This window comes from Phaethon lepturus, unplaced genomic scaffold (assembly GCF_000687285.1).
Source record: "Phaethon lepturus isolate BGI_N335 unplaced genomic scaffold, ASM68728v1 scaffold11114, whole genome shotgun sequence".
NCBI lineage: Eukaryota > Metazoa > Chordata > Aves > Phaethontiformes > Phaethontidae > Phaethon > Phaethon lepturus.
In genome coordinates, this window is record NW_010533999.1 from 3,041 (window position 1) to 16,981 (window position 13,941).

Sequence of the window (13,941 nt, forward strand, 5' to 3'; positions counted from 1 at the left end):
CCAGCGATTGTTCTGACTAGGTACTTATAGGAAAGAGATCTAAAGAATACTTGGGCTACGGCTAGCCCAACAAAAAGAACATTTTCCCTGTTACAGCCTGTCTTATCTGGTCCTGCTCCCTGCTAGAACATCATTACTTGCAGGTCAGGAAAAAGCCAAGACTTCTCTTGTACAGGCTAATTCTGACTTCTTCAGTCCTGCATAAAGTCTCTGGACACCTTTCGTGTCCAGATTCAAGACAATTAACAAAGAACAGAAAATCGATGGAACAGCTTTCAGAGGAAATGCATGTTGTCACATAATTTACAGGATTTTTACTCCTTTTAGTATGCAAGTCCAAACCCAGGAGCCTGTGTCCATGCAAGATCAGAGTGCCATCTTACCTTCCAAGCCTCCAGCTGCCAGCTGACCCGGCGTCGGGACAGAGTGGTAAATAAGGAAGCAAGCCAGCATGCTCAACTGAGATTCCTCTGCGGGCTGCCCACTTAGGTAGGAATGCAGAGAGACATCCCCTCCAGCTGTAATACACAGGACACTATGATGAAGTTTAAGGACCATTTGTGGGAGGAAACAGAAAGGCAAAACAGTGGTGTTGCCACAGAAAAAGCCCGCTAAAAGAGTCTCCATTTCCCCACAGAGATAGGCTATGGGTTTGTCTGCAAGCCTTCTTCATTCTGCTGTGGTCACACCTTGCTTTCACTCCTAAAAAATTCTCCCAGTGCAATATTAGGAAAGCATTTTCTCTGGGAAACGTAACCTTCCACGTTCACTAAACTTCCCACCAATATAGTCAAATGTAATTCTTCAGTGAATGTTTCACACCAAACGCACCCGACTGAAAACAGGTTGTTTTATGCTAACATGCAAGTGCCTTCCCTTCAGTTATCATTTTTCAGTACTTTTGAGGCAGTCGTCAACCCCAATCAGTAACAAGACAAGAATGCTGAATTGTGATCACGGCTGTAGGACTAAAGTTATCTTCTCTATACCTTGAAGCCACTGATCCAAAGCATTATCGATAGTGCACTTCATCACAGGCAGAAATTCCGAGTTCATGAAGAGTCCTCGGTTTGGATTCCTGCTCGTCCTTTCCTGGTGACTTCTGGAACTGAAAAATTCTAACACCAGCTTTATCTGCCACAGCTCAAATGTCTCTGACATTTCTCTTCTTTCTAATCTCCTCACAGCCTAGCAGGGAGGAAGTACAAAGTGACTGTGAGAACGCGAAGTGGAGGAGGAAAGAAACATTGCTGTCATTAAATAAATGAATCCTAACCCCTCCCTTGCCAAGGGTTGCCCTTCTGAGCACCTACTGAGAAAAAAAATGCCAGCTAGTATTTCTGGTGTCATTTCAATTTTCATTAACTTAGATTTTCCAATTTGCTTTTAAAATCTCTGCTATCTCCCTGTAAGCTCGCTAATATGTCTCCCTTTCTTCCTTGCTGTCTTCTATAAAAATCACACGCAGTGTACAACATGCTTATGCCAAAGCGTAGCTTTAAAAGAAGAAAAAAGTGTTTACTCCACCTGATCTATTGCTATGTACGTGGGCAACATCTCTGGATTTTCTTGGGTAACACACTCATAAAGAATTGAGGAGAAAAGATCCAGGATTTCCTGTTTCTGATAAAAGACACATGTTTAACAAAGCACACATGCTAGATACAATTTATTTCAGGTTCTTGTATTGCTCACATTTCCTTCCATTAAAGTTAACCCATGCACTGGCATTACATAAATTAGTGATAGCTAACAACGCTACACAGCTTGCTTTCATTCTTGGGCTTATTAAAGCTAGGCATGATGAGGCTACATGTTACTCCCTCAAGCCATTTCGTGCAGAGAAATATGGTGCAAAACAGCCTAACTCCTCTGTGGTGACTTCACCTACACGCTTCAGGACACTGAACAGGGCTCTCAGTATTTATTAAACATACTCTGCAAGGAATACAACTGGTGTAGAAAACCAGCAGCAACTCCAGTGTAACCAATAGGAAAAAACAAACAAACCAACCCAGCAAAAGCTATAGGGTCAACACTGTTTTACACCTTTGTATTACAAAATATCCTTTAGAATATTCCGTCCCCACCACTTCAACGACTGAATCCTGTTCCTCAGTTTAATGTAGGATTTTCCCACCTTTTACTCCTGCAAGCAAGAAACCATGCAAGTCCACACCTAGGCATCATACCTGGCCCATGTTCACGGTTGGTTTGCAGAAATAATCAGCAAATGAAAACAGAGCAGGATCAGAAGTGAAAGCTGAAATTGCTTCTGGCTAAAAAAAAAAAAAAAAAACCAGATTAAAAGACACTCTTAAAATGAACTTTTTGGTTTTACTGCACAAATATAATTGCAACTTATACCCAACCCTTCCTTCGCCAGCACACAAGCAAGAAAACTGTAACCTACATAAAACACATCATGGGCAAGACGTGTCCAACGCTTCTGTCTACCCACGACAAACGTACATTCATCACATAGCTACTCGTAGCTTAAGCTCATCGCATGCCCTGTGAAAGCCACCAGACTTCCTTTCCCTCAAGCAAAGCAAGTAACTTCAGTACTCATAACCATGTGGCAGAGCTAGGTGCTGGAAATAAATAGCACAGCACAACCTGCTGTGCTTCCCTCAGTCCTTCTAGAGGCAGCGTTCCTGGCAGGAAACCAGTTTGGGAGCAATACCTTGAATGCCCGAGCTTCGGAGTTTCGGTGAGTAACGGTCTGTGCTAAGAGACTGCGCCAGCCCATCGGGTCCTCCTTGTAGGAGAGCTGCCCAGCTCTCAGCTTCACGTACAAGACGCCGCCCTTTGATAGGATTGATCTGAAACAACAACAACGGTGCTTAACTTTAAATTGCTACACATACCAGTGAGGCAGACCCGTAAAGGAAACGCGAGCTCCAAGAGCCCACGCACGATAATATCCCCGATTAGGCTTTGTCCTGGTTAGTTACATCCTGCCCCACTTGCGTATGCATAAAAATCTTGGTATCTCCAGGGCAGGCTGCTGTCAAATGGTGATGTGATGGAAGGCAACAGTGACGAAATAGGGACGAGCCCTACCGATATACGCAATATAACTTCCCGAAGCCATTGCAGATTCTTGTTAGACTCCTCTAAGATGAGCAAACAGCACCAAGGAAAACCATGCAAGTTGGTACCCACAGCTTCAAAGGTGTGCTGTGATGGTCCTTTCTCCATGTAAAAGAATCCCACAAAACCAAAAACAACATAACCCTGCTATTCCTGACCAAGCCTACAAATAGAAGCGTGCGGCAGTTCAAAGTTACGCTATCGCAAAGCAGCTGCATGTTTACCTGATTTGAAGTATCAGTTGTGCCATTAACTGCAGGCACTGGGCATCCTTAAAATAACTGAATTATCTGTATTGAAACTAACTGCTTAGCATAACAACACAGCAGCAATTCACATGCAGTAAGATAGGGAAAATTGTTTCTCACAGGTGCATTTATCTCCAGAACAATGCCAGTCAGGTCCCTACCATTTTAAAGGGCTGGGGACAAGATTTGTGACATGAGAGCTGACAGATTCAAAGCACCTGGAGACCCAGAGAACAGGCGAGTCCCAAAGGCAGCAAGTTCCTCCGTCACCCACGCTGGTTTCTGTTGCGGCAGCACAGGAAGGCTCTTTTGGACAAACAAGCGCTCAAGCGTGGTAAAGGCTCGACCCAGGAGGACAACGCTGGCTTCTGCCAGCTCTGGTGCAGCAGATGAATCGGTATGTGCCTCCAGATCTGGAGGACTCTGCACTCTGCCCCGGTCCTGTTATCTTTAAAGGCATGGACCAGTAGATGCTGCAGTATAGTGCCTAATTTAATCTCAATAGTGGCATTTAAAGCAACTAGAAAAACCATGTTACTGATGAAAGGTGCAGCTGGCTGCTTCTATACTACTCACAGCAGCAAGTTACGCTGTAGGCTGTTAAGCACAAAGATGAGAATGATTTTACCCACAGATACTGTATTCCGGTAAGATTTCTGTTTTTCACAGTTGCCCGACAGAGAGTTAAAATGCAGTAAGCAGTACTTTGTATACTTCACGTAACATGAGAAAAATAGTATTTCACAAAGCAGTAACAGTTAGCTAACTACTGTATCAACAGTCTGGGAAACATGACATCATATCAACTCAAAACTAAACTAAAACCATGAGTTTAAGAGGTTTCTGGTAGTGCTCAATCCCACTGCCAATACCTGCGGTTTTTACTACCAGGTTTTCCCCTGCCCTGTTTTTGCATGAGTTATTCACATTAATAGGTGAAACCAACTACGCAGTTTCTTTCTTCACACTAAAGTGCTGTCAAATGCACAACAGTGAACCGATCAAAACCAGACTTCTCTCCAAACCGTAGGTGTTACAAGTACAGGAGGTTTTAAAAAAAAAAAAATTTACTACAAGGTCATTATTCAGTTAGGCATTATAAAAACTACTTACTTGAGATGATTCGTTCCCTTGCTTAAATCTATTAATAATTCCCAGTACCGTGGTCCCTTTACTCTGATCTGTCAAAATAAGCATTTTTATTACTAGATATACCCAGAATCATAAAATTAAGAGTCTTCTACGTAAGCCTACAGCAATCTCTAGGCCCTTACAGGGGCATCTGGCCTTTTATAGTGTTACCCACCCTGAAAACTCAGGAAGGGCACCTAGCTTTGTCACTCCTACAGCGAAGCTTTCTGGCACAGGGAACTCCCTGCTACATCAGATCTTGAAAGCATTACGATCAAGACCAAAGAGAAGGACGTGGCATAATGTAACATGTGCTCCATAGTGATATAATTGTCTTCAGAGCCATTACTGTTGGACAGTGTTGCCCAGAGTCTGGCTAAGGCTGGACAGGGAATCAAAGAAAAGTCACTAATTCTCTATACTTGCACTGTTTGTGATACAAACTGGGTGATTAAATTCCTCATTAAAATGGAAACTTTCTTTACCTGCTTCAGTAAGTGAAGCTCTGGAAGAAGCGTGGGTGCCATCAGTTCCTCGGTGGCTTCTGCATACCACTGTGTGCCCTTCAAAATGCCACCAGTATTCACATATTAGTAAAGCTCATTTTCATGTGAAAAGAAAGAAAACGTGCATCTCGTTTATAACAACTCCATTGGCAGAAATCACTCAGTTTCTCTTCCTGAGTTCTGAGTAAATATATGACTTAGCATTGCTTTCAATGTCAGGAAACTTAAGTCTAATTTAAAGGTATATTTCCCATGGATGGATCAACACGTAACACTCTGCAAGTCATGCACACTTCAGCTGAAATCTGAAGGTTTGAGAAGTAATTTATATTATCAACATGCATAACACTTTGCCAGAACCACAAGGGATCCATGTTGGACCTCTTCTCCCCCAAAATCCAGAGAACCCTTTCTTTAGTCCTTTCATGAACATCACCTGTCTCACGTAAGCATGCACAAAATAAATCCTACAGAAAGGACTCTTCCCCAAAAGACATACAACGCAAGCACCAAGGAGAAACACCAAGCTGCCCATTTCAGCAGAATTAGGAGAAGGCTCTTCAAACCACAGATGGTTCCAACAATCTCTGTGCCTTTGAAAGCCCTCCTTCTTTAGAAAGGGGAGAAGTATGACCCTGGGTCAGTCATTACACACTTGACTGCCTGGAGACTTTGTGGTGCCTTTTACTTGTCCTGTATTCTGCTCTCAAGGTGACATCAAAGCACATGTAAGGTGTGAGTGGGCTGAGCACAGCCCTTCAATTACTTGCGTAGAATCTGGCTCGTCTCCACCACAACTTGAAAACAAACCCAAGACTGCTGGCCACAACAATGAAAACAGGGTGCCTTTGGTATACCAGAGACTTCAGTTGTCTCCCGCACCTTCTCAAAGGCCTTTGCTCCTTTATGGCCTCCCAGACACATTACCTTATACGTAACCTCTATCAGTGCGTAACAAGGAGTGTTTGAATCCACGTCAACGGGTGTTAAGAGCCTTGGCTCTGCCGCCAGCACGTACAAGTGACGCAAAGCCTGAAGGTGGTACCTGTGTGTGGGAATAAGGAATTCAGCACTGTGCAGTACAGGCAGAGAATACCAAACTATGCACAGCTCAACAACAAAATACAGTTGTTGCTTCAACTGAAGAGAAATTTGTAGTAATGTAGGTTTCACTTTTTAACATCTATGTGTTAGCTAACAGAACAGGACTTAATGATTCCTAACTAAAACTGATTAAGAGTCATAAACGGACAGATCTTGCACGAAAATCCCTTCAGCTGAGCAAACTGGACCAGTCAAGTCACAGGAGCACAGCGTAGAGCCTCAGGAAACCTGCTTGCATTTCCTCACTGATCAAAGATCACTACCATCATCTTGTATCTTCACTTATTTCTTCTGTTTTCCACTTTTTTTTTTTAAAAAAACCTCCAAAAATTTATTTACAGAGCACCTAGGTAAAAATTCTAGATCATTTACCTCTAGATAACCTCTTTTGTAAGATGATTTAGCTTAAGGAAATATGAACCCTAGCAAACCCTTACCGATTGTCCGTGCTGTGAACAGGGAAGTGAGGATACAGAGCACAAAGGAGAGCAGCGATTGAAGAATTTGAAGTGCTCAGCGAGTATCTGTAGAAAAACATCTATTAGTTTCCCTGCTAACAAACACTGGCCACTAGCACAGGTGTTCAAAATATTTTGGTGTCCCAGGGAAGGGAAGGACAGCAGCAAAGTACATACAGGCAAGGAATTTACAAATGTGTTCCTACAGCAGTCAAAATAAACAGATAGCGATAGGAAATAAACACAAGCCTGAAACATTCCTATGGCAGTTAAGTAATGCGGTATCTAGAAGACAATAAGACTTTCACTTGCAATAGAAGACATCTTTATACATCCATTAGGTTATTAGAAAAAGGGAAAGAAAATCAAGGAAAATCAAGTAAACTGCACACTGCTCCAGCTTTTGCAGGAGAGGTGAAAGAAGAAAAAAACCCGTCTTTGGAAACGGCAAGTTACCTTCCTCCTCCCAGAAAGAGGAGCCCCAAAGCCATGTGGTGAGCCAGGTGGAACCCATAGTTCATCTCTCCGCCAGTCTTCTTGTGCATGAAACGGCAAAGCTGAAGGACTTTCAGGTTTCCAGAGCCAGCCATCACCATCGCAAGAGACAGCAGCAAGACGCTCAAGCATGTTTCGAGATTATAGTGACCTGTCTTCAAGTAGAACAGGGAAGGCATTATTACACTTCTGCGGTCAAATGCACGCTTCTGACTGGTCTCATGTGCTGCTTTCTACCCCCGAGTTCAAAAACCATATTCCACAGAAAGAGGGAGAGCAGAGAACCAGCGAAGTCCTTAACAGAAATGATTCACAGCCCTGCCACATTCTATAAATAGTCTGTAATACAGAAAAGTAAAAGGGACACTTTTGTTTCCATTAAGGTTTTGGTGAGGGTTATCAAAGTATGTTACACAACAAAGCCTCCTTTTCATTGAGAGAAAAACACAAAGAACTTACTATTGAAGCTGTTGGTGCTGACAAACACTTCAGGAAATCTGTTGCATATTTGTACTGGAAAGAAAAGAAATGTGTACTAAATACAGATGCAAAAGATAAGTTACAGCTCTATGGAAATTGAAGGGAAAAAAAGAAAAACCTCTTACCAAGCACTTAAAGGCTGCTAGATTTTCTGAACCGGCAAATCGAAATCCCAGTGACAAACATGCTCCAGCAATGATGTAGACATGAGCTTGCCTAATAAGCAACATAACCAGGAAATGACCAACTATTTCTCTTTTCCTCATCTGAATACACATCACAAACTCCTTTATAGTTAAAGGGAAAATTGAAAAGAAAGACTTAGCCTTTACAGAAAACCAAGACTAAAATTCCCTAAATCTCAAGGGAGAGATTTTTTTTGGCATACTGATATCTCTACAAAGAGTTCAGCTTCATTTTTCAGAAGAATTTTTTACACGTTACTTACGCCAGTGTTTCTAAACTCAGATCTTCAGATGAAGGCAGCTCTGTCGCATGAAGAGATATACTGTTCTCTCTTATGATCTACAAAAAGCGTAAGAGAAAAAAAAAAATCCAGGGGAAACAGACTAATTAACTGAAACTCTGGGCATTGAGAATTTGTAAGTGATACAAAACAGGTCTGTTTCACAGGCATATAAAAGCTGCTATTGCTCCACTGTACTTCTGATCCAAAAGGGACACCTTTCAACCCTCCTGGACCTGGTCCCTTAAAGATTTCTAAAACAATGACAAGACTGTATCAGAAGCACAATGTTACTGTGTGTATTCAAATATGAGAGAAAACAGAACAGGATGAGACCTCAAGAGGCTATGTAGTCCATCAGCATCCTGTATTTCTGATATTTATCTAAGTTATTCATAATGCTCAACTGAAACCTCCTTGCAGCAATTTTGCACCTGGCTTCTTGCTTGGTCAATGTGGAGGAAAGCTTAATCTCTCTCTGGACACCACTGTATGTCTTGAAGAGTTGCATCCCTCCTGAATCCTCTCCTCTAGAGAAGATGGGAGTCCCCAGTGCTCCCGTATCAGTCCAGGAATCCAATGTAACCATCATCTCTGTCACGTGAATGCGGTTAACGTACATTTTCTTGTGCAGCTCATGTGACTAAGGAAATGTTCACATGCAGGACAATCCAGTAAGATGTAAAATTGGGAAGTAAACACATTAAGTGTAAACACCTACTTGAGGCACGTTGCTATTAACCCACTTAGAATTGGGCAAGATGTCATCCCACAAAATCAGGCATCGAGCCAAGGTCTAAAAAAAGTGAGAAAGCCAAAACATAAGGAAAGAAAAAAAACAATACTGTTGACGTTTGTATTTTTTTAGTGTACTAAATGCATCCAGAAATGCAGACAATCCAGCTACCCACTAGCAGCTTCTTCACTGTTTCTCAGTTCCTTCATATCAGAAATGACAAAACAGCTTTTATTTTAATAAATGGAAATTTCTGCTTGCAGAAAAAAGAACCACAGAATAAATCCTTGCAAGGTCTTTAGCTGGTAAACTGAGATGAAAATTCACAATGTACTTATAACAGATGCTGAGGCCTAACTTATTTTTTTAATCCGCGAAATTAATTTGGGAAAAGCTATAAAAATTTACCTAAACATTTATTTTAACATTCCACATAAAATGTACCATTCTGTCTCTAGAGTTGCATGACAAGCAAGCTGCCTGTCTTACTACAGGCAGAAATTATCTGAAGATATGAGTTTTTCTGGCAAGCAACAGGGTTAGCAGCAAATTCTGCATGATAGGCATATGGGTTGGATTAAAAATTAAAACAAAAAAAAAATTAAAATAAGATGCATTTTTAGTATTGTCAAGTAGACTGAGAAATGAAACAAAAAAAAAATCTTACCCTCAATAAAAGGAACTCTGGTTTTACAAAGTCCAGCAAGTACATGGTATCTGGTGCTTGAAGCCAGTCAGCAATGGATCTGCAGAGCACAGTAAAGGAACAGGGTTTCCAAATCGTATTTCAGCAACGCACAAAATTAAGTAAGCCACACAAAGCAGAGCGAACTTTACAGCAGTTTAAACTCCCATCACAAGTTACTGCAAAATGTCCGAGCAATTCCAAGGTTAATACCTGTTATTAGTCTTCAGGTAGATCATAGCAAGCGCAAGTGTGGCACCTGGGCAAGTAACATCCACGTTTATGGTGTCCCCCTCCTGTGAAAACACAATGCGTACTTTCGGACCGGTTGACTAGGAAGGCAAGGGCCTGTAGTGATGTGCGGAGGCATTCAAAGTCACTGGGTGCATTGAGACACACACCTCTAGGACTTCTAAGCTATTTTCAGCTTAAATGAGCAAAAAAATCACCAACACGTACCTTGATTTGATAACTGGGAGACTTGTGCTTCTCTCTGTGCATTCCTGATGACCCCCAACCATGTACTGGTAAAGCTGCTCGGGAACGTTGAGGTCCGACATGCCTATCAAATTACTGCCATGCTAAGGGATGAAAAGAAGAAGAAATAATATGGCAGTGCCTTCCTAGATGAGGGGAGGGCGGGGAAGAAAAAAAAAAAAAAAAAGAGGTGCATTCGGCCAAAGGCAGTTGGGAATCAAAGATAAAACAGCTCTTATTACCCCTCCCCAATATATAATGATGCTTCTACTAACTGCAGTTGAAACGGAGAGAGGCACTCACCCCTAGGCAAACCATGCCTAAGGCTAGCCCAGAGGCAAGGGAATAGGACTCTCTGTCTGTGCAGTACTCCATTTCTGGTCCAGGGGGACGACCTGGAGAAAACAGTGAAATTAATCCGAATTCCAAGCTAAGTAAACATTGTTTAATTAAGCACTACATTCCTAATGAAATGCAAAAAAACCCCCAAAACTGTCTCTTCAAGAAAGTCAGGAAAGTTCTCAGTGGAATTACAAGTAATTGTCACTTAACCCGTCCATCACCAAATGGCAAACCCCTCCAGAAGCAGTATATATTGCTAAATGATATTGTCAGAGTTCAGAGACACAGTGAAAATGCCATGTTACAATTGTATGTACTTTAAGACCTCTGAACCTATCCAAATGCTGTCAGCAGAGTTCAAATGCTGTTGCCAGAAAAGACTGCACATATCAAATTACCAGAAACATAACACATACAATTTCACCCTTAAAATTTATCCCATTCTATATTTAATAAACCATACAGTCCCTTTTAACTAAAGTTACATATAAACAAGGATAAGAACTTAACTGTTACAAATAACATCAGAAGAGCTATGCACAGAGTGAGGACACAAATCGGATCAGAAGTTTACTGTTCAGAATCAGCTCTTAAACACTACTGCTTACAAAGCATTAAACAAAATTTGGAACAGGAGAATTTAGGACACGATGGCTGTACTGCCACCAACCTAGTGAGCCAAAAAGACTGCCCTTGCAAGGGGAAAGCATTTTTTTCCCCACTCAGTGCTTCTGTTTCTTGTTTCCACAGCAGCAGCTACCTCGTAGACAGACAGGAGAAAGAACAAATATCTGGGAAGCATCAGATGCCTTGTGTATAGACTGTGCAATAGATCTGCTCAAACACTGTAGAGGGTCAGGATCTCTGCAGATGCAGCATCCAGCTCAGGAGGGATGTGTAGTTACAGCAGGTCTTTTACCAAGTAGCTGGCAACCCCAGAAACCCCAGACCAGCTCTCAGACAAAATTTCCGGGTGGAAAAAGTATGTAGGTCCAGCACTGATGCTGCCACATTTCTTCTACTAAGTTCCACGATTGTTCTATGCTATACAAATACATGGTTCACAGTAACCTCTGTTCCCCTAAAAATAGAAGATGTGGTTTAGAAAATGAGAGGTAAATACTGTGGTGGCAGATGTATAGTTAAAAATGTTCTAATTCTCAGCTCCCTGATGCACTGTGCAAATCATTCACACCCTGCGATTCTCCCAGTCCTCATCCCATTTTTCTCCGCGCTAGCGCCTACCTATTTCAGCCAGGAGAACCTCAGCTGTGTGCCTGTGAGCAGTGCCCTGATAGACAAGGCCTATTCCTATCACAGCAGCCACCTGCACATTGTGGGGGACATCCAGCTCTGTTGAAGTCGGTGGCAGGAGGGCAGGTATGTGGATGCTCAGGAGGCGTGTAATGGCCATATCCATCGTGCCCAATTTGGCAGCAGAAACGCCAAGCAACAGGCCGATACTTGTCATCTCATGGCCCTGAGGAAGGAAACATCAGCGACCAAAGAAAGCAGACATGTTCAGAAAAGGAAAAGCACTTGTCCCGCTGTTCCATTCACCTATCCCAAGGAGCTGTGCACAATATGGAAAGATTTAGTGATAAAACTGCTGAAAAAATCTTTTAAACAGAAATAAAGTCCCGCACTACTAACATTAATGAAGCAACTCTGATACTTTCCCGCACCAGGAAACTTCCAATTCAGCGTTTCAAAGAAATCAGTTGACTTTTCTTTCCTGTTTTGTTTAAAGAGTTCAAGTCCTATAGATAATTTCTCTCTGTTGCTGCTGAAAGCAGGCCTCACCTTTGTTAAGTAGTCGTGTATGTTGAGCGTGGCAAGTTTTGTGAGATGCCCGTTGAGACCCAGAGCCATGAGGAAGCCTGCGTACTCATTTGCTAGTTCGGCAATTTTGGGCTTGTTATAGACAATCCAAGCGGAGTCTATCTGTGAAGCAGGTGCTATCTTCAGGCCAGCAGCTACCCCGTTGTGAAAGCTGGCCCAGCAAGCCATGTTAGGAGGCACATCGATGTTCCCACTGTTCAGATCAACAGTAGTATTCCTAGGAGGAGCACGGCCTGCCCACGATAGAATCATTAAAAGCAATTATGTGAATCCAAACCGCTTCAGAAAAGTTGCGAGAGGTTCACCGAAAGAAACTCTGACCAACGTACCAGTTAGATTCAGCTTAGGGATGGGCAACTGCTCTGTTGGAACAGGATGATACGAGAACAAAGTGAACATTCCTCGTCCAACAGGTAGTGCCATGGTTCGCTGGCACAGCTGTAACAGCCTGTTGGAGGGATGACAGAAAAACCAAGCCAGTTGCTTAATACAGAAAATTTTTCAAAATACATGATGTAAATGAACCTATAGACAACAGGCACTGGACAGACTGCTTTTTCCTGACTACGAGATAGTGTGTTGTCTTTTTTTTTTCATAGGCTAAACTTTTGAACCACATCTTTGTTCCTTACAAGATTAATCTCAAAGATATAGTTTAGCTGACATTATGTTGAAACTTGGCTCTATTTTTCCCTTAAAGCTAGGTGCTAGTTAAAAGAAATCTGTGCTACGGACAATTTAGCAGCCGTATCAGAAAGAAGGTGAAAGGAGAAAGCATAACAAAGCTGATTGCTGTATGGGATCTTGCTATGACTAGTGATCACATCTAGTAATAACCTGTGTACAGAATTAATAATGTGCTTCCAAGAATGCTGACCACAATTCTCTATGATTTACTCTGGAAACACTTTCTAGACTTGTTAGATTACTCAGCTTGTTAGGTCAGACAATAATTTGATGCATTCCTTTAGCTTCCTTCTTCTGTAGAGTGTTTTGCGTGCTAATGATTTTCTGGAGTTTGCTTTTGTTTTTTAAAGAAGATACTTTTAACACCCCTAAAATAAGCGAAACCCCCAAAATAAATGAATAAAGAAGCAGGATGGGGACAACTGTGAGGTCACGAGGCATACAATGGTTCCAACAGGAGGTTTCAAAAGAGAGAGGGATGGGACAGTGAATTTGCTTTCTGTAGAATTAATTAGGTCTCTTGACCCAAGCCTTGCTTAGACCTAAGATCAGCCCTGAACAAAGGGCTCTCCAGTTTTAGGCAGGGGATGGACAATGCTTTTTTCTCTACAGATGCATTTTCTCTACAGTGTAGGTCCTGCTTATCTTTCATACTTCTAGGTGGTGGGGGGGAAAAAAGCTACAATCTGCTTTCAAACCCTAACACATCTCAACATACTGTTTGGGGTACATACAAACGCTCTTTCCCATATGCTGCTCCAATTCGGAGAGCCCTCCGTCTCAAATACAGCAGAATTTTGATGTACACTAAGCTTCAAAGACTTGGATTATGAAATCCAACCCTCTTCTATGTGTCCTTCACTCAGGCCTGCCTACTTTAATGTTCAGTTCAGACTAACATTTACTGCACTGTTTGGTTAGGCATACTTAACTTGAAGCCACCAAAAACGTTCAAAAAATTTTTCACCCCAGTGAAATGCTAACGAAATACTACTAGAAACGGAGACAGTTTTTACCGGTTTTCTTTCTCTTCTATGTATTCGTGGTCACTAGCTTCTGGCATCTGCACTACGTTGACACGTACAGGACGGGCACTCTGAAGGAGCCTGCGTACTTCCTGCACTCTCAAATCCTCGCTCCATATTAGCGACATCACTTCTTCGTTCATGTCATTCATGCCATCCTCAT

General features: G+C 42.1%; 1 protein-coding gene across 1 annotated transcript in view; it reads right to left on the reverse strand.

Annotated features, from left to right (window-relative positions):
• Positions 1 to 13,941, reverse strand: part of LOC104619486 (anaphase-promoting complex subunit 1) — a gene marked incomplete at both ends in the record, with an annotated part of 34,804 nt that overhangs the window by 3,030 nt on the left and 17,833 nt on the right. Inside the window, 23 exon segments of the mRNA XM_010285378.1 lie at positions 384 to 518; positions 990 to 1,188; positions 1,528 to 1,623; positions 2,193 to 2,279; positions 2,687 to 2,825; positions 4,458 to 4,525; positions 4,961 to 5,038; positions 5,909 to 6,026; positions 6,523 to 6,609; positions 7,000 to 7,193; positions 7,498 to 7,551; positions 7,644 to 7,734; positions 7,967 to 8,043; positions 8,706 to 8,780; positions 9,388 to 9,466; positions 9,619 to 9,701; positions 9,865 to 9,911; positions 9,914 to 9,986; positions 10,186 to 10,277; positions 11,470 to 11,704; positions 12,028 to 12,299; positions 12,396 to 12,514; positions 13,770 to 13,936. Of these exon segments, the coding sequence (XP_010283680.1) occupies positions 384 to 518; positions 990 to 1,188; positions 1,528 to 1,623; positions 2,193 to 2,279; positions 2,687 to 2,825; positions 4,458 to 4,525; positions 4,961 to 5,038; positions 5,909 to 6,026; positions 6,523 to 6,609; positions 7,000 to 7,193; positions 7,498 to 7,551; positions 7,644 to 7,734; positions 7,967 to 8,043; positions 8,706 to 8,780; positions 9,388 to 9,466; positions 9,619 to 9,701; positions 9,865 to 9,911; positions 9,914 to 9,986; positions 10,186 to 10,277; positions 11,470 to 11,704; positions 12,028 to 12,299; positions 12,396 to 12,514; positions 13,770 to 13,936 (2,665 nt within the window).